The 18,851-nt window shown below is 58.0% G+C and overlaps 4 protein-coding genes and 3 non-coding genes across 9 annotated transcripts; 3 read left to right on the top strand and 4 right to left on the bottom strand.

Moving 5' to 3' along the window:
- Window positions 1-86: 86 nt before the first annotated feature.
- RPL3L (ribosomal protein L3 like) lies at window positions 87-7,152 on the bottom strand. Its single transcript, XM_058709861.1, has 10 exons — window positions 7,021-7,152; window positions 6,392-6,584; window positions 4,636-4,804; window positions 3,335-3,470; window positions 1,905-2,091; window positions 1,653-1,813; window positions 1,343-1,444; window positions 790-885; window positions 479-598; window positions 87-228 (listed from the first exon to the last, which is right to left on the bottom strand). The coding sequence occupies exons 1-10, from the start codon at window positions 7,021-7,023 to the stop codon at window positions 172-174; spliced, it is 1,224 nt and encodes a 407-aa protein (XP_058565844.1). The 5' UTR covers window positions 7,024-7,152; the 3' UTR covers window positions 87-171.
- A 2,130-nt stretch (window positions 7,153-9,282) lies between these two features.
- NDUFB10 (NADH:ubiquinone oxidoreductase subunit B10) lies at window positions 9,283-12,079 on the top strand. Its single transcript, XM_058709867.1, has 4 exons — window positions 9,283-9,554; window positions 11,204-11,342; window positions 11,554-11,693; window positions 11,918-12,079. Exons 1-4 carry the CDS (start codon window positions 9,407-9,409, stop codon window positions 12,019-12,021), a joined length of 531 nt encoding a protein of 176 aa, XP_058565850.1. The 5' UTR covers window positions 9,283-9,406; the 3' UTR covers window positions 12,022-12,079.
- A 111-nt stretch (window positions 12,080-12,190) lies between these two features.
- RPS2 (ribosomal protein S2) lies at window positions 12,191-14,334 on the bottom strand. Its single transcript, XM_058709863.1, has 8 exons — window positions 14,217-14,334; window positions 13,861-14,040; window positions 13,684-13,773; window positions 13,379-13,486; window positions 12,951-13,124; window positions 12,708-12,867; window positions 12,399-12,490; window positions 12,191-12,310 (listed from the first exon to the last, which is right to left on the bottom strand). Exons 1-8 carry the CDS (start codon window positions 14,259-14,261, stop codon window positions 12,230-12,232), a joined length of 930 nt encoding a protein of 309 aa, XP_058565846.1. The 5' UTR covers window positions 14,262-14,334; the 3' UTR covers window positions 12,191-12,229.
- LOC131501762 (small nucleolar RNA SNORA64/SNORA10 family) lies at window positions 12,549-12,681 on the bottom strand. Its single transcript, XR_009256889.1, has one exon. It is a non-coding gene; the product is annotated as a small nucleolar RNA SNORA64/SNORA10 family (small nucleolar RNA).
- On the bottom strand, window positions 13,210-13,343 carry LOC131501761 (small nucleolar RNA SNORA64/SNORA10 family). Its single transcript, XR_009256888.1, has one exon. It is a non-coding gene; the product is annotated as a small nucleolar RNA SNORA64/SNORA10 family (small nucleolar RNA).
- A 32-nt stretch (window positions 14,335-14,366) lies between the features above and the next one.
- On the top strand, window positions 14,367-18,380 carry RNF151 (ring finger protein 151). 3 transcript variants are annotated; one of them, XM_058709865.1, is made up of 6 exons: window positions 14,367-14,446; window positions 14,701-14,832; window positions 15,200-16,193; window positions 16,516-16,661; window positions 16,974-17,070; window positions 17,851-18,380. In XM_058709865.1, the coding sequence occupies exons 3-6, from the start codon at window positions 16,191-16,193 to the stop codon at window positions 18,334-18,336; spliced, it is 732 nt and encodes a 243-aa protein (XP_058565848.1). In that variant the 5' UTR covers window positions 14,367-14,446; window positions 14,701-14,832; window positions 15,200-16,190; the 3' UTR covers window positions 18,337-18,380. The 3 variants fall into 3 exon arrangements, with proteins under 3 accessions (XP_058565848.1, XP_058565849.1, XP_058565847.1); XM_058709866.1 differs by having other exon boundaries at window positions 14,701-16,193; window positions 16,998-17,070; XM_058709864.1 differs by having other exon boundaries at window positions 14,701-16,193.
- On the top strand, window positions 14,496-14,622 carry LOC131501769 (small nucleolar RNA ACA64). The gene has a single exon (XR_009256896.1). It is a non-coding gene; the product is annotated as a small nucleolar RNA ACA64 (small nucleolar RNA).
- Window positions 18,381-18,851: the final 471 nt, after the last annotated feature.

The following is an 18,851-nucleotide window of genomic DNA, read 5'->3' as shown; positions in this document are numbered from 1 at the left end:
CGCAAGGGTCCTGCCCGCCCGCGGAGCCCCCGGGCCACCCGCGGTCACCCGCCTTTCCGCGCTCGCAACTCTGAGACACCGTGGGAAGAGTCGCCTTCGCACTTTATTAGACAGAGGGGGCAGGCGGGGGTCGCGCCGCGCTTCCTTCAGGCTCCCTCCATCCCAAGCCGCCTACAGGTCTCTCGAGGTCTCGGACTTTTCCTTCTCAAGATGTTTCTTCTGGGGACCCTGGTTGAGGGGTTGGAGGAGACAGCAGCGCTCGCCACGGAGGTCTAGCCGGGAATACTGCCCCTGGCCAGCCTCTGCTCCGCTTTCTTTCCACACACGAGTCAGTGCCCCGGACTGGACTCCTATAAGCCCCTCCTCTGGATGAGGGCAGGGGACGCCCCAGCCACCCTCATCTGCTCCAGCTCCCCAACTGTGGCGCAAGAGGGGTGTGGGGTCTGAGCCCCAGAGAACAAGGGGTAGGTGGGCTCACCATGAACACCCTCTTCTCTTGGGCCGTCTGGAAGCGGCCGTGGCCAAACTTGGAGGTGGTGTCGATGAACTTGAGTTCGATGTTCTCCAGGGCCTGGCGGCTGTGGTGCACCAGGAGGGACTGGAGAGGAGCAAGATGCAAGGTCCTCACCCACTGCCTCCCGCCACCCCCAGGCCACACGGGAAGGTCTCACTCACTCGGCTTCTGCCAGAACCCCTCCCTTTTTGCTCTCCCTATTCCCACCCTCTTGGGAGCAAGGTGAAGGACAGGGCAGGCCAGTCCCTCGACCCTGCCACCATAGAGGCACTGACCTTCCTCAGCGTGATGACCCGCTTCTTGGTGCCCGCGATGCAACCCTTCAGCATGACAAAGTCATTGTTGACTTCCCCGTAGTGGGGGAAGCCGCCCTGCGGAGAGGTGGGTCAGGATCCAGGCTCCGAAAGGGGCTGCAGTGTTAGGGGCAGCTGCAAGCCCCCGGAGAGCTCCCCACACATGAGCTGGAGCCAGCCCCTGGCCCCAGGGCAGCACCTGAGCCACATTCTAAGTCCTTATCTCACTGAACACTCTTAGCGAGGGAGACACTGAGGCTCAGAGAAGCAGAATCACTCGTTCAGGCCTTGCAGCTGCTACATAGTGCAACCGGGACTTGAACCCAGGTGGCCCGAGTCCCAGGCCACGGCTGGAGCTGCCGTGCTCCACACCCATGACGGCGGTCGGAGTGTGAGCTGGGTGCCGAGGGGGCTCAGAGGATGCAGGGACGGCAGGGGTTTGTTCCACCGGGGGGCTGCTCGCTGGGGCCCGAGCTCTGGGGGCAGGGAGGTACCCCACACACCTGCCCCACACGTGCACACCAGATCCCCTCACCAGTGGCGTGATGGACTTGTCCGTCACATCGTAGCTGGTGGACGCATTGTTCCTGACCACCTTCCCGTCCTCCGTGTGCAGCCCGCGGCCAATACGGTAGATCTGCAAGGAGAGCAGGGCACGTGGCAGGCAGCACGTGGCCTCTGGAGCCCGTGGCAGGTCTGTGCCCATCAGCACGGGTGCTCAGACCCAGGCACCGGCAGGGGCATTTCAGAGCCTTTGGGGGGGGCCAGGCAGCGTCCGGGTCAGGCACCCCACCCGCTGGGGTCCGGTCACGAGTGTCCCTCTACCGGCGGGACTGCGGACACACCTTCTTGTTGAGCTCCGTGCGGTGGTGATAGCCCTTCTGCCCGGCCCGAGCGATGGAGCAGCCCACACGGGCAGGGTGCCAGGCGCCGATGCAGGCCACCTTGCGCAGTCCCTTGTGGGTCTTCCGTGGCAGCTTCTTGGTATGCCAGCGGCTCGTGACCCCTGCAGGTGGTAGGGGTGGGCTTAGAGGCCAGTCTGGCCCCCACCCCCTCCAGGCAGCCTGCCTGGAGCCACCGTCCCCGCCCAGCCCTACCTTTGACCCCCCGGCCCTTGGTGACGGCAATGACATCGATGACCTCGCTCTGGCTGAACACACTGTGCACCGGCACCTGCTTCTCTAGCCGGGCCTGGGCCCAGGCCACCTTCTCAGCCACCGTGCCGCCATTCAGCTGGATCTCCATGATGTGGGCCTTCTTCTGCCGGAAGGGCAGCAGCTTCATCTGCAGGACGTGGCCCGGCCAGTCGGTTCCCAGAGGGCTGCACCCCCCCACCGCAGACCCGGCATGACTGGCTGGTGACCCCCAGCAGGCTTTCATGCGTACATGCATTCAGCAGATGTTCCAGTGCTCCAGTCTTTCGATATGCTATATTCTGTGCTGGGCACTGGGGAGGACTGAATATTCTGATGGAATATTGGGGGCAGCAGGGACAGTTACTGCACGTAAGGCAGTACGTGTCCTCTGAGGGGACACCCCTCAATAACGAGAAGGAGCTACTGAGCGAAGATCTGAAAGTTTGGGGAGCAGAGGGAACCACCTGTGCAAAGGCCCTGCGGCAGGGAAGATCCTGGGGAGCTGGTGGGCTAGAAAGGAGAGCAGTATGTCTAGACCGTGGTGAGCAAGGAGGAACGTGGTACACGATGAAGTCAGAGGTGAGCTGGGCCCTGCCCGGGCCAGTCTTGAAGAGAGAGGCTTGGGCTTTATTCTAAGTGCAGGATGTGACACAATCTGGTTCATGTTTTTAGACACCTCTGGCTGCTGCTGTGTGAGGCACGGGCTGCGGGGACACACAGGTGGAAGCAGGGACGCAAGTCACAGCCCAGTGCTCAACAAGTACTTATGGAGCACCTACTGCATACAGGGCTCTCGGTGGCTGGGGTGCTGGGGGCACAGCACTGAACAGGCAGCCACGGCCCTGCCCCCGTGGAGCTAGTCTGTAAAGGGAAACGGACATGACCAATGACACGTGTAACCGGGAACAGCAAATGTGGCAGTAACCGAGGCAGGGGAGCAGAGGGGTGCTGCTCCAGGCCTACGCAAGCCTTCCCTGAGGACAAGATGCCAAGGACTGTTCCAGAATAAGCCAGAAGGTGTTAGCAACCTGTCAGCCCACTCAAGCCAGACCCCACGTACGAATGTTGACTCACACACACCTTGTGCCGGGACCCGACGGGAGGTGGCTGGCCCTCTACACTGGACGTTGGTCCAGGCCTTGTGGGGCGTGTCAGGGCCTTGGCTGACCACTAGGCGTGGCGGACGGCCCAGAGCCCTCAGAGCACACGGACACTCATCCCCGGGGCTGTGGGAGGCCAGCACAGCCAGTCACCCAGCCCTTTGGGGCTGTGCCCCGGCTCGTGGTATTTTTAGGCTGACATTTGCCAGGGCTCCTGGAAGCTGGGGCGGGGGAGGGTGGGCCCAGGGAGTGGACTGGCACACCGGGTGTGGACGAGGTGGGAGGGCTGACCTGAGTGTGGACAATGACACGAATGACTTTGCAGTACTTCTTCATGGCGGCAAAGTCTTTCTGCAGCTGCTTTTTGCCCTCGGCGTCACGCCATCTCTTGCAGGCCTTGGTGAAGGCTTTCTTCTTGCTCTTGTGCCTGAGCCACACACAGGAGACACGTAGAGGGGCCAGCCGGGGCAGCTGCCCAGGCCCGCCCAGCCCCCACGTGCCCACAGCCCACCAAACAGGCCCCTCAGGGCAGTGAATGTCCTCTCCTCCCTCCTTCCCTTCCCGGGGAGACCACCGCGGGGCCCTCCCCCGGGGTCCCCAGTCGTCAAGCACAGACTGCCCCTCCCTCTCCGGGCCTCCGGCTCCTCCTGTACAGAGAGGACGCGCTCCCGCCTCCTGAGGCCTGCGTGTGAGCGTCAGGTGTGCCCGAGCTCGAGGGAGGCGCGTGCTGGCCGGCGCCACGGCCACCTGCCTACACCGCTGCGGCCGCAGACCCCGCTTCTAGGGCCAAAGGCCAGTACTGGCCAGGCGCCACGCCGCGTCGTTCCCAACCCTCCCCCAAACTCTGGAGGGTGGATGTACTGTCCCCATTCTACAGAGGAAGAAACGAAAGCTCACAAAACTCAAAGTCCCTGGATGAGGGCCAAATTGATAACAGTAGAAAAAACAGAAACAAGGCCAGCTGGCACTCGGTGAGCACTTTCTGTGTGCTGAGCACTTGACACACTGCTCATTTAATCCTCACGGCAGCCTCATGACACAGGGATTACTCCATCGGATGGTGTCTCCATCTGGTGGTGTCTGTGATGGGGGGGGATCAATCTAAGAGGCTCTAAGAGGTGAGCCAGCTTGCCTGTGGTCGTACAGCCCGTGCTGGCTCAGAAGCCCAAGCTTATTACCTCCCAGAGAGGGCCAGGACCGGGCTATGCCTCTAACTCCGTAAGGATGGGGGTGTCAGTGAAGTTCCTTGGGCACGTGGGCCTTCCCTTTCAGGACTGAGTGCCCCCAAATGCCTTCCTTTCTGATGAGAAGAGCTTGTCAGCTAGCTATTTCCCTTTTCACCCTGGCTGCTAGGAAGCTCTGAGCCGACTCTAACATTTCATCAAATTAGTCCCTTAATTAACCCTGGGGATTAGAACATGCGCTTCCTCTCTTCCTCTATCCCAATTTCCACTCCGGCCCCCTAGTACTTGTCTTTTATTGAATTGAAGGCAACCTCCCCCACAAACACTTTCCTGCCTCCCATACACTGTTGCCACTTCCCACCCCCCTCGTGCCAGTCCACACGTGGTCCCCCCGAGGGCAACGCTCACCAGTCCTTGTAGAAGCGGCGACGGCACTCATCACTGAGGTGTTCTGCAAAGATGGTCTTGAAGCTCCGCAGGCCTCGAGGAGTGGCCACGTAGCCCACAACACCGACCACCACCAGAGGCGGCGTCTCCACAATCGTCACTGCCTCCACTTCCTCCCGCTTCGAAATTTCTGGAGGGGACCCGGAGACAGGGGCATGGAGGAGGGCCTCTGGGACCCACGGGGAAAGGGGATGGAGTGGAAGAGCCAACCACAGCCCCTCCTGCCCAAGGGAGGGTGGAGCACCATGGCCTTAGGGCTCCCACTGACCTCCGGCCCCCAGCCTGCACCCTCCCTGCCCCTTCTCTCTGCTCCGTCTGGGGCAAGGAGCAGGTGCTGGGCAGGGCCCTTGAAGTGGTCTCTGGTAGCTCTGACTCTGAGATCTCAGACAACGCCTGACTTGCTCCCTGCCTCAATTTCCCCATCAGACCCTCTGGAAATGGGCGAGGAGAGCCGACAGCCAGGGCAGGATCCCCCGGAGGGCAGGGCTGGGACTCCTTTAGTGGAGAGCACTTGAGCCGTTGAAATTTTATTTTTTAATTTTTTTTTTAACATTTATTTATTTTTGAGACAGACAGAGACAGAGCATGAACAGGGGAGGGGCAGAGAGAGGGAGACACAGAATCTGAAACGGGCTCCAGGCTCTGAGCTGTCAGCACAGAGCCCGACGCGGGGCTCGAACTCACAGACTGTGAGATCATGACCTGAGCCGAAGTCGGACGCTCAACCGACCAAGCCACCCAGGCGCCCCAAGCCGTTGAAATTTTAACAGTTATGAATATACGTTGATGAGCTCTAGAAAAATACCTGTATTTTGTCCAAAACCCGTGATTTTATAGATGTTATTAATGACACTAAAACAAAGTAAAAGCAAGTCTAAAAGAAATATATCAGGAGATGGGGAGCCTGCGTGCCTCAGTTGATGAAGCGTCCGACTCTTGATTTCAGCTCAGGTCATGATCTCACGGTTCGTGGGATAAAGCACACCGTCAGTGTGGAGCCTGCTTGGGATTCTCTCTCCCTCTCTCTCTCTGCTCCTCCCCTCTCACACTCCCTCGCTCTCAAAAAAATATATATATGTATATATATATACACACACATATATGAGATGATGAACAGAACACATGAGTAGCTGCCAGAAAGTTGGAGGGGTGGTGGCTGATGCTATAAAGGGGCAGCAGGAAGGACTCCCGTGAGGATGGAATGTTCCACAGTACACACATTTACACATGGCAAAGCCGCATGGAACTAAACACGCACAGGAAACCTGAACACGATGGGTAGGTTGTATCCAGGTCGATAACCGGTTGTGACATATTACCGTAGTTTATAAGATGTTTCCGTCGGGAAATTGGGTCACGGGTGCATGGGATTCTACAGTGATCTCAAAACAAAAGGTGTATCGGGGCACCTGCCTTTGAACTGTAGCTCTCCCACTTACGGACTGGTGATGGGCAAGTTTCATAACTGCTTAATTTCCTCATCTGTAAACCAGGGGCGATGACAGAATACACCTCGAGGGGTGGCCAGCAATCAGGGCTTGGTGACAGTCAGTGTCCTGACTGTGGTTCCTGCGGCATGGCCTCGCCCTTTCTGGGACCGTCTCCCGTCCTGGCGCCCAGTTCAGGCTCCTGGCCTCCGGAAGTCTTTCCAGACCCTCTGGCAGTTGGGGATGCTCCACACCCTCCCCCACCCCCGTGTCCCCCCACAGCCACTCACTGAGCCCCGGCCGGTGCACTTCTCGAAGAGTGTGAGTCATGCCAGCCTTGTAGCCCAGGAAAGCCGTGAGGTGCACCGGCCGGCTGGGGTCGTCCCGAGGCCAAGTCTTCACTTTGCCCCGGTGCCGGCTGCTCCTCTTGTGGGGCAGGAAGCCCAGGTGTCCATGCCGAGGGGCAGAGAACTTCCGGTGGGACTGGGGGTGGGAGGAGGAGGGGACAGTCAGAGCTGGGGTGTCTCTGGGCCCAGAGAAGTGAGTCAGAGACCCCAGACGGGGCCCTGGTGGTCTTCAGTGCCTCCATCTATCTATAGGGAAGGAGAGCAGGTCGGCTCAGGGACAGTGTCTTAGGGACAGAGCCAGCACCCAGCTCTCCTCACCCGCAGGCTTCCCACTTTAGTGGGCTCAGCCTGCTGGGCCCAGGAGGGACAGGCCCACACTGTGGCCGAGAGCTAGAGGGACAGGGAGGCACAGCCATCTGTCTATCTTCTTGCCCATTCCAGGCCTGACAGCCTGAGCTCTGGCCCCCCTGTTGTCCCTTTAGCCCAAGGACCATCCCTGCTGGGAAGAGACTCCAGAAGCCCACCTGCCCCTCCCAGGAAGCTGGCTGGCTCCAGCCCCCTAGCCCACTGACCATGGCAGCCCGTCTCGGCAGGTCAGGAAAGGAAGGGGCCTCCCCGACAGGCGCTGGAGGTCGAATGGCAGGGCCAGAACGCCCGGCAGCCAGGTCCCAGATTTAGCCCCTGGCAGAAGAGCTTGGTCATGTTCCGTGGCGGTCATGGGCTCTGGTGCCAGGAGCAGGCCTGGCCTGGGGCGGAGCGAGAAGGGGCATCCGATGGGCAGGCTGGGGTGGGGATACCTGGAGCCAGGCCTGTCACTGCTTTCCTCAAGGGCCCCGGGACTGGGTCACACCACTTCGTTTTCTGCCTTGTGTTGCTCTCCCAGACCAGGAACAAGTCGGCCCGGTAAAGAGTCAAGGAGCCCAGGTTGGGGAGAGGGCTTCTCTCAGGCAGCTGCGGTCTTGTCTCGTCCTGAGGGGTGCGAGCAGGGCCTGGCCAAACTGCCTGGGGTGCCGGGGGCCGGGGGTGGGAATAGCTGTCATCCAAGAACAAAGGTTCTACGCTTGTCAAGTTTTGAACCTATAGATAGAGTCAGTTTTACAGGCCTGAAATGTCTCTGAGGGCCTGGGGATCTTGCCTTGCTGGTGCTAAGATTTTGTGCTAGTAAATGTCACAATTCTCTGTCATTGCTGTTGTTAATGACAAAAGAACTTGTAACACTTTGGGCTGAGCCCCACAGGAATTAAATCACTGGGAAGGGGCAACCCTCAGCCCCAGGAGTGGCCCAGGGGGAGAGAGACTACCTGAGCGGAGGAAGCACAGAAGGGACACCCGCAGGAGCGCCTGGGTGGCTCAGTCGGTTAAGCATCCGACTTCGGCTCAGGTCACGATCTCACAGCTTGTGAGTTCAAACCCCGTGTTGGGCTCTGTGCTGACAGCTCAGGGCCTGGAGCCTGCTTGGGATTCTGTGTCCCCTTCTCTGCTCCTCCCCCGCTCACGCTCTGTCTCTCTCTCTCTCTCTCTCTCTCTCTCAAGACTAAATAATAAAACATAAAAAAAAAAAAAAAAAAAAAAGAAGGGACACCCGCACACTCAGGGCAAAGGGAAGGCCACCCATGCTGAGGCCCTTGAGCACAGCAAGACAGGCGGCTGTGGTAGGATCGGTTCCTGGCACAACGGGCCAAGAACGAGGGGGCCGGGCACAGAGCCACAAGCTACTTGAGTTCCTCCCTCTCGTATGCCTTTTCCTGCTTCTGCTACATGATCCCCAAGCCCCTCTGCTACCAAACAGCAGTGGAAAGATGCCACTCCCGTGCTTTGCTTTAATCGAGTTCTCTGCTTTCTCATATTCTTCTGGTGAGCCATAGCGGTGGCATCGGGCCTGGCTCTGTGGGATCCCCTTGTTCAGCCCCACGGTACAGGCCGATGTTAAGATTCGTTTGGTCTGACAGTGTGTGTTTCTAAGGGTTCGTGATTTCACGATTTGACATTTCTGTGACCCCAGATCCTGTGCATCCGTAGAGTTGATGGCTCCATGTCCCTGACCCTGGCCTCCAGGCATGAAGTGACCAGCACCCTCCGTGGTGCTGGCCGAGGGCCATGCCAGATATGGAGATCACGGAAGGTGATCAACAGGGCCCTGGTCAGTGGAGCTACCCCAGGGGGCACAACAGTGCTCGGGGCCGGGACAGAAACATCAGTCCCAGACCAGAGCACTCTGCGTCCAGCATAGGAGCCACTTCTCCCTGTAGGTGAGGGCCCTAAGGGCAAGCCCTGCCTCTTGTTCTGCCCCAGAAAGGCCCCCTAAGCTTACTGGCATTGGCCAATCCATGAGGGGCTCTGGAAGACACAGTGGAGCCCAGAGAAGGCTGCAGGGAAGGGACAATTCAGGAAGGCTTCCTGAAAGAGTGGGGCATTTGGTAGTTTGTTATTTGTTGACTTTGTTGTGTTTTTTGGTTGTTCTACTGGTCTGAGTTCTCCAGAAGGGCCCAGCTCTGTTCGTCTTGCTGCCTACTGCAGTTGCCACGTACCTGCACACCAAAGAAACTGAATGAATAGTCTGCTTCTTCCAGTGTTTGTCTCGTCTTAGAACGTAAGCAAGGGCCTCTGTTTTCTCCACTGGCGTATTTCAAGCGCCGAGACCAGCGTCTAGCGCACAGCACACAAGCCGCAGCCCCCGCGCTGGGAGGGGTTTCCCGAGCCCACCATTGGGCGGGCCTGCAGAACTACGAGTCCCATGGTGCCTCGCGAGCGCAGGCAGTCCCGCGCAGGCGCAGCTGTCCTACAGCGGCCTCTGCCGCGCGAGAACTATAAGTCCCATGGTGCCTCGCGAGTGCCGGCCGCCTTGCGCCGGCGCAGCCGCCCTAGGGTGTCCTCTGCTGCGGGCGAACTAGGCCGTGGTAACCGGTCAGAGGCCAGGCTCGCTCGTCCGAGAGAAGAGCCCCACCGCACGCCGCCGCCATGCCGGATAGCTGGGATAAGGACGTGTACCCCGAGCCCCCGCGCCGCACACCGGCGCCCTCGCCGCAGACCTCGCTGCCCAACCCCATAACCTATGTGACGAAGGCCTTCGACCTCCTCGTGGACCGGCCTGTGACCCTAGTGAGAGGTACGAACCCCATCCGGGCCTCACCGCTCCCCAGGGCCCCCCGCCGCCGAATCTGGAATACTTCGCCACACCTAGGGCTTCGCCCCTGTGACCGGTCCCCGTCGTCCCCACCCGGACACCTGGGGTCTCGTCGCCTCCTTGGACCCCCACCCCGTTTCCACTGCACCTTAGGAACACCCCTGTCTTCTGCACCGAGACCCCTCATTGCTTTCCGGCCCTCGCCGCCTGGGGGAACTCTCCACGCACCCCTGGTCTCCAGGCTCACCCAAATATAGAGGGTGTGTGCGGATCGCACCCTGGCCTGAGGCTTGTTAAACCCCATTCTCCCTGCACGCTTTGCATCCTGAGTTGTGCACAGTAGGCAGTCAGCAAACGGTTGTTCAAGGGTTCTCTGCTAACCCTTTGCACGCCTACAAAATGACCCGGATAGTCAGGGGATGGCCGAGGTCCCCTCGACCTAGATATGCTGTGACTTGTACTCCGTGTGTGCCCAAGCTTAAGAGCTGTCCAGATACCCCCAACCATGGTCCAAACCAGGTAGATGTTTAAAACAGCTCTTTGTTACCCAGTTTGTTCAGCTCGCTCCGTAGCACGAGCACACACTGCCCTCAGTCACTAATGCTAAGCAATTCATCCATTAACCAATTCAGGGGTGCCAGGGAGGCTCAGTCGGTTAAGCATCCCACTCTTGATCTGAGTTCAGGTCTTGATCTCAGGGTTGTGAGTTCAAGCCATGTGTTGGACTCCACGCTAAGTATGGAGCCTCCGTTAAAAAAATAATTAACCAATTCATTCGTTCAACAACAAAACATTTGGAGTGAGCGCCATGCCCTGGTGGGTTGTTGGGATAAAGTCAACAAATCAGATCCCCACATCTGGAAAAGGCACGGCAATGGATCCACTCTTCTTTTTTGTCATGATTTTTTAGAAAGTGTTTTAATTTTTTTTTTTAACGTTTTTATTTATTTTCGAGGCAGAGAGAGAGCATGAACGGGGGAGGGGCCGAGAGAGAGGGAGACACAGAATCGGAAGCAGGCTCCAGGCTCTGAGCCGTCAGCCCAGAGCCCGATGCGGGGCTCGAACTGCTGGATGGTGAGATCGTGACCTGAGCTGAAGTCGGACGCTTAACCGACTGAGACACCCAGGCGCCCCTAGAAAGTGTTTTACAGGTCTGGAGGGATGAGACCGCACCAGTTCCAACTCGTTAGTTTACCGGTGGGGAAGTTGAGGCCAGAAGGTCAGTGGTGGCAATACTAGCACGGGCCGTCTGCCTACAGGGTGGAGACCTTGTGCAGCAAGGTTGGCCCACAGGGGGATCTGGAGAAGGGTGTGGGCTTGCAGAGCGTGGGTTCTGAATCCTGTATCTCTCTGGGCCTTGGTACTGTCTGTACTGAAAAGGACCCACCCCATCGGATTGTTTTGGGGACCGAGTGAGACCATGTGCCTGGCTCCCAGGAACCCTCCCTAAATGGTGGAGGTCACTATTTGTAGCCCAGGGCTACCAGCCACACTTGTTGTAGAGTCCAAATGGCAGTCTTTGTGAAAGCTGGGAACGTTTGGGAAATCTGCTTCTTTGGTTTGTGGGAAATAACAAAGCTAAGAGCCCAGACTCTGGCCTGTCCAAACAAATAGGTTTTTTCTCTTTACAGAGTTTATTGAGCGGCAGCACGCGAAGAACAGGTATTACTACTACCACCGGGAGTTCCGCCGTGTGCCAGATATCACCGAGTGCCAGGAAAAGGATGTCTTGTGCATGTTTGAAGCAGAAATGCAATGGAGGAGAGACTAGTATGTCCCTTCTTAAGTCAGGGAATACTGAGCCTTGCACAGTGAGCATCTCCGGCTGGGCCCTTTCCCTGGGGAGACCCTGGGATGGTGGTCGGTTGACAAGAATGCCTCCTGGGCTTGGCCCACATCTTGTGGGTGGAGAGCCCCGACCTATGACCTCTGGGTACAGGTAAGGATTCTTTGTGGACCACTTTCTTGGTTCTTCTTTCAGTAAAGTTGATCAAGAAATCGTCAATATTATCCAGGAAAGGCTGAAGGCGTGTCAGCAGAGGGAAGGCGAGAGCTACAGGGAGAACTGCGCCAAGGAGATTGAGCAGTTTGCCCAGGTGGCCAAGGCCTACCAGGACCGCTGTACGTGAGCCCCCACACTGGCCTCATCCTTCAACCTTCCGTTTTCTCCAGTCAGGGTTTTTTTTACAAACATTACTGCCCAAGAGTGCTGACTGTTTGGGGGAGGGGTCTGTTTGCTGCCAGGTATCTGTGCTGCCTTTTCTTTCTCTGCTTCTAGGGAAGACTCCAGTCTATGCCTTTGGTAGATTTGGCCCGTGACTTCCCTCCCCCAATCTCTTCCTCAGATCATGACCTGGGTGCCCATTATTCGGCCAGAAAGTGCCTGGCGAAGCAGAAGCAGCGGATGCTGGCAGAGAGAAAAGCTGCTAAAGAGGCCGCCGCTGCGTGAGGCAGCTTTCGGCCCCCATACGGAACTATTGCTAAAATAAAGAGTAATGTCAAATTGGCTTTTAGTCTTTTTCAATCCTCATTTGACCTATTGGTGAATCTTAATTCATTTCGTTGGCTTCATCACCCTTCAAATCTACCTGCTACGAAACTTGAAGTAAAAAACACTATTAACAAGCTTCAATTCACTTTATTTTTCTCATACAAAACTATGTGGTAGCCACAGCTGGAGCCTGGGTCCTCTGCACAGAGACTCTGGTGTGGGTCTTTACAAGATGGTCAGTGAATTCCTGGGAAAAACAGAGACTTAAGTTGTACAGATGCCGCCCCACCGTCCACCCTTGTCCAGGCTCACAAGGGGGGGTGGGCAGGCAATACCTGATAGGGAGACTTGGTGAACACAGTCTCCTTCCAAAGATCAGGGGTGAGATAGCTGTAGGTCTTGGAAATGGCATCAAAAGTGGCCTTGGCTGCAAAGGGGAAAACAGGAGTGAGCTGGTGGATTCTTGTGACAACCACAGGTACAGACACTGTTGCACTCCTAGGAACAGAGAGGCTACTTGGGGCCGGTCCGCCGTGCATTAGGAGAGCCTTCCTCTCTCTCTCTCTCTGAAAACACGCCAACCACACACCGAGTATGATTAAGCGGAGCTGAGAGAAGCCACAGCCCCCCTTGGGACCACCTACCGAAGTTGCCCAGGGTGGCAGTGCAGCCCCTGGCTGAGGTGTAGCAGTCATCGATACCAGCCATCATCAGTAGCTTCTTAGGTACAGGAGCTGAGACAATGCCAGTGCCTCTGGGGGCAGGAATAAGGCGCACCAGCACAGAACCACAGCGGCCTGTCACCTGTGAAGGTGGGAGGAGTCAGCAGATGGGTGATCAGGAGTCTGCACCCCTGCAAGCCCCATCGTTGGCTACCCCTGGCCTACCTTGCATGGTACAGTGTGAGGCTTCCCAATCTTGTTCCCCCAGTAGCCTCGCCGCACGGGGACGATGGAAAGCTTGGCCAGGATGATGGCCCCACGGATGGCGGTGGCTACCTCCTTAGAACACTTAACACCCAGACCAACGTGTCCATTGTAGTCTCCGATGGCAACAAATGCCTATAAAAAACCTGATATGACCCGTGGTCCATTGCCCGCACAGGCCCGCACAGCACCAGCAACTCCCACCAGAACACCCACCAGGCCCTGTTGCCCTCCTCAAGGAAAGAGTGGCCACCGCCAGGCCGCTCTGAGGTCCAGAGGAGATCTTTCCTCTCTCTCCCCATTACGAAAGCCACACGTGAGGCAGCAAGTGTGGCTGTGCAGAGCCGAGAGAGCCTCACAAAGCGCCTTGGCAGAAACGGCTCGGCTACCTTGAACCTGGTCCGCTGGCCAGCGCGGGTCTGCTTCTGCACAGGCATAATCTTCAAGACCTCGTCCTTGAGCGACGCCCCCAAAAAAAAGTCAATAATCTCGGACTCCTGAAAAACGTGACGTGGGCACAAAAGTGGTTATCACGACACAGAAGCCACCTTTGAGAACCGTCACCTGGACCCCTGGAACCGGTCCCCAAGTTGTCCCGCCAAGGACAGAGATCATCCCCAGAGCCCACATTAAACGAGAAGCCCAGAGGCCGCACCCACCCACCGGCCCGTCCGCGGGAGGACGCACGCGCTACCTTGATGGGCAGAGAGAAGAGATAGATCTCCTCCAGGGACTTGATCTTCATATCCTTGACCAGGCGGCCCAGCTTGGTGACGGGCATCCACTGGAAAGAACAAGCTCAGGTAGACTAGGACCGTGCGTCCGGCGCCGCCGCCCATGGGCCCGTCTCACGCGCGCGGCCCGAACCTACCTCCTTGTCCTCGGCCTTGCCTCCGCGAGCTCCGCGGCCGCGGCCCCGGCCTCGACCCCGGCCGCGGCCCCGACCCCGGATGCCGCTGCCGAAGCCTCCGCGGAAGCCGCCGCGGCCTCCCATTCCAGGGCCCCCGGGCCCTCCGGGCCCTCCCGCAGCACCGGCGTCATCCGCCATTTGCTGAAAAGAATGACAAGAAGACAGTCAGCGAAGCCCTAGCATTCGCGGTCGCACGAGGCGCCCAGAGCACGACTCCCTCCCGGGAGCGCCAACGCGCCAACCCGGGTTCCCGCCGGCCGTCCGCGCACTCCCACCACCCCGGCCCGGGTACCGCCACCCGCGGCAACGAGACTCACGTGTATTCCCGGAGAAGAAGAACTAGGCCGCGCGGGAGGGAGCATTTATAGCAAGCCAAGTGCCGCGAGATCGTGGCTGCCCTAGGCGCGACTTTGCCACGGACCAATCAGACAGGTGGTGACGCGCTCCCAGTGTTCCCCCGCCCGCTTTATGTGCGTTTGCGCGCCTGCGGCTCTGCGGCGCGAACTCTCTTGAGTTGCAGTCGCCTTGCTCCTCCCGTTCGCTGCAGGTAGGTCTAGTCCTCGCGTCCCGGGGTGGTAGCTGGGGGGGGGGACGGCGTTGGTTGAAAATCACCCGCGGCTTTGGTCGTGGCCGCGGGTGAGATTCGGCGCCCAGAGCCACCGGGGGCCTCAGCTCACATCCCACTCGTCGGTGTGGGGAGGTGAAACCCAGGCCCCGACAAGCGCGGCCAGCCCGGCTCCCGCCCCGGCCTCACCGCGCGTGCTCTGGCCTCTGACTCCCGACCCCATGTTCTGTCTGCAGGTCGCCGGCGCCCCGACCCCGAGGCCCAGGACGGCAGGGAGGCAAGCTCTGCTCTCAGCGCTCAACGAAGCTGGTGGTCTGAGTCGACCGCGTGTGACTGCCCTTGGCCCCCCCCAGCCATCAGCCTGGGAGGTGCATCTCTGGGACGCAGGGAGCAAGGTGTTTGTGGAGGGGAGAGACGCTAGGGCACCTCCTCTTCGCGACCAGTCCAGCTCTGTGTTGGATGCCGTAGAGGGGTACACCGTGGCTCTCGGAGGTTGGCAGGGGACTCGTTAGTCATTCTGTAAGTGGCAGAACTACATTGGAGACCCGGGTGTGCTCCTCCACACCCCCCATACCTTGTCCAGGAGCAGATAAAGTATTTTCCAGCTTGGTGGTGAGTTGGGCTGGGCCAGCAAACCACCAGAAAGTGAGAATACAGAGAAACAAGGCTAAAATACGGTGGGGGGGGGGGGGCGGGTGAGGAAGGGGGAGACCTACCGCTCAATATCAATTACAGACCCTATCAGGGAAAGCTGTGTGGGTCACTCCTGCGACTCGGGCAGTGAGAAACCGCCATCACCCTGAACTCTTGCTTTTGTCCGGTGGACGTTGGTTCAAAAAAATCTCTCCCGGTTTTTTCTTTCCACAAAATAAAGTTTTCCTTTGTTTGTTGGCTTTGGTTGTGGTTTTAGCATAGCTTGCATGTCTTGAATTGCAATTCTCTGCGATTTCTAAAGAATTTCCCTTTGCTAGTAAAATAACTGATTTTTATTTTTGAGGTTGATAGCATCAGAGTGTAAGATCGCCAGCTCAAAGGCTTGCAGTGGCCCCCTATTGTTCTCAGGAGGGGGATAGGGTCTTTAGGATTTGATGAGCTCAACACTCTGGTAGTGAACCTACAGTTCTCTGGTAATGTGCCTCGGGTGTGGGAACATCCTGGTTTTCCAGGTTGAGATTGGTCTCCACATGTCTTTCCTCCTAGGCCTGCCCAAATAGAGCCTCCCTGTTCTGGAACACCCTTCCACATACTAGGCCCCCCGTTACTGTGGTACCACAGGTTGTATGGGAATTTGGTCCTGACATCCCTCATCTGTATTCTGGAGCTAGATGTCTTAGATCCTAAGAGACCTGCTGGTGGGTCAGTGGGAAAAGTCCTGGGCTCTTGGACATCTGGCCTGAGCAGCACTATTTGAGGAAGGGTAGGGGAACGATTCCTACTTTCCTGCCGAAGCCTTAGCTTTGGGAAAACAGCACCCAGAAGTTTGGTTCCCGGCCTGGTGCTGCCTGGGGATCAGGCAGAGGCTCCAGACACCTGCCCTGGTCCACACTGCCTACCTCTCAATTATAAGCAAGGGCTAGATGGTACAGAATACCTACCAGTGGGCCCTGGACCAAGGCTGTGATTGGCCTGAGCTGGACAATGCCACTGTGATGTCGGCCCACTCCTGCTGTGAAATGGAGGCTCCTGATGCCTGGGGGTCAGTGGAGCTGCCGTCCAGACACAGATCATGGTGAGCATGGGACCCTCTTGCCTCTGGCCCTTAAGTTTGTTCCTAACTCAAGAGCTCTCCAGAGCTGGACCCCGTTCCTTATTCTGAGTGTGAACACTGGGTTAACAGGTTCCCAAATGAGACTAGAAAACCAACATTTCCGAGGGCTCTGGTCAGGTCTAACTCCAGGCCGAGGCCAGTTCCAGCCAGGGACTGGTAGTTGTCTTGACCCTCACAGCTGCCCCCTCAAAATGGATGCTGACCCGACCCTCCACTTGGAGTTTCCCTTTGGGTACGCGGTCCGATCCTGGTCCCAGCCAGGCCCTGATTTTGGCCTTTGCAGAGTGGCGGATATGATCTCAACCTCTTCGCCAGCCCTCCCGACTGCAGCTTCCTGTGCTCCGTATGCCACGGGGTTCTCAAGAGGCCAGTGAGGCTGCCATGCAGCCACATCTTCTGCAAGAAATGCATCCTCCGGTGGCTAGCCAGGTGCTAGTGGGTCCCCGAGAGGCTGGGAGGGCAGGAGCAAGGCTGTGGCCTGGAATAGAGAGGAAGACCTACCAAGCAGTGACTTACAATGGCCGGAAGAGTCCACTGCCAAATCTCCTGGGACATAAAAATATGTGGGCCCCTGCAGCCTGTGGGATCTGCGGCTCCAGCCTCAGAGCCGAGTTCCCTATGAAGCCCTCATGCCTCTTCCAGCTTGAGAAGGGACCTCCTGGGAAGGCATGTTGCTGCCAACTGGTCCTTCCCACTCCCAACACTTCCCCCCCCCCACCCCCCTCAACTCATGCCTCCTAGACAAAAGACCTGTCCGTGCTGCAGGAAAGAAGTGAAACGGAAAAAGATGGTCCATGTAAATAAACTCAGGAGGACCATTGGCCGCTTGGAAGTCAAGGTAGCTTGAAGCACCCACTCCCACCACCCTTCTGCTCCTGCCAGGGGAGGGGGAGAGCCAGGAGAAGGGTAAGGAGAATCCTATCAGAAAGAGCGGAGGGTTTCTGCTCCAACAGCATAGACTGAAGCCTGGGGGTCATCAATCCTGAGTTTGAGTCACATCTCTGCCATTTACTTGCTGTGTGACTTTAGGCAAGTTACCTAAGTTTTTTGAGCCCCTGGGGCCTCAGTTGTAAAATGGGGATTCTACAAAATTTTTAGAGAATGAAGTGTCTGCTGTGCTGGCCACTACTCTCCAGCCCCCTATTTTTTTTTTTTTTAATTAATTTTTTTTTTCAACGTTTTTTATTTATTTTTGGGACAGAGAGAGACAGAGCATGAGCGGGGGAGGGTCAGAGAGAGAGGGAGACACAGAATCAGAAACAGGCTCCGAGCCATCAGCCCAGAGCCCGACGCGGGGCTCGAACTCACAGACCGCAAGATCGTGACCTGGCTGAAGTCGGACGCTTAACCGACTGCGCCACCCAGGCGCCCCTCCAGCCCCCTATTTTTATAGATGTCTCGGTTCCTCAAGCCTCAGGCCCTGTGCCTCTGAGATCTAGATTCTTCCCACCTCCAAGCATTTGCCCAACGATTTCCCTCTCCTCATCATTGATGCCATTAGGGCTTGGCAGTCTCCCAGTTCAATATGACAGATGGGGGAGTCTGTGGAAGGTAGGCCGCTCGTGAGCTGGCAGTGTCCAAGCTGGCCTGGCTCACATGGTGCTCTCCCTACCCCCAGTGCAAGAACGCAGAAGCTGGCTGCTTAGTGACGTGCCCCCTGGCCCATCGCAGGGGGCACCACGACTCCTGCCCTTTTGAGCTGATGGCTTGTCCCAACGAGGGCTGCCCGGCACGGGTGCTGCGTGGGGCCCTGGCTGAGCACCGGCAGCACTGCCAGCATGGGGCCCAGCAGCACTGCCCACTGGGCTGTGGGGCCACCCTGGGCCCGGTGGAGCGTGCCCACCACAACTGCTACCAGGAGCTGCGTGAGGCCTGGGGCCAGCGGCAGGAGCGCAGCCGGAGCCTGGTGCTGGGCCTCCTGCGGCGCGTGCGCAAGGTGCACCACGCCACCAACTTCATCCGCAGGCAGCTGGCCCAGCTCCGGGACTTCCTGCGGGAGGACGACGCGCTGATCCTGGGCACCCCGCAAGAGGAGACTGAGGCCACCCCAGAAGGCAGCACTGGGGCCGAGGTGTGGGGAGCCCCGGGCCTAGGTACCTTGTAATTAGAGACGTAAATAAACGCGGAGCCCAGGCCTGCCCCCCCCCCCCCCTGCCACCTCTGTGCTTGCTGGCCTCACAGCTTTATCCCATTTGTCACCCTGCCCCCTTTCCAGGCACTACTGCCTTCACCCCGCAGGGATACGATGACCTTTCTCCCTGGACCTCTTCTTCCCAGAAGGCTCTTCTCCTTGCCCTCCATTTGCCTGGTTTCTTTTCCCTCGGATGTCTTCTCATAGAGGTTTCCCCTGATCCTCTCCCAGAGAAGGGATCTGCTTACTAGCTTCACAGCCAATCACACAAAGAGCTCAAAACGCTGAACTCACAGAAGTCAACGCCTCACAATGACTCACGAGGAACCCCCATTTGTCTCCGACCTCCTGCCCTTCCATTCTCCTCCCTGCTAGTTCCCTGGAGCCACAAGCACTGTTCCCCCACATAGCCACAGGGGTCCATGCTTACCAGCTTCAGGTCTGGCTCAGGTGTCACCTTCTCCATGAATCCTCTCCCACCACCCCAT

Source organism: Neofelis nebulosa, chromosome 18, assembly GCF_028018385.1.
Source record: "Neofelis nebulosa isolate mNeoNeb1 chromosome 18, mNeoNeb1.pri, whole genome shotgun sequence".
Taxonomy (NCBI): Eukaryota; Metazoa; Chordata; class Mammalia; order Carnivora; family Felidae; genus Neofelis; species Neofelis nebulosa.
Note: the sequence above shows the minus strand (reverse complement) of the source record. Positions and strands in the feature narration are given on the sequence as shown.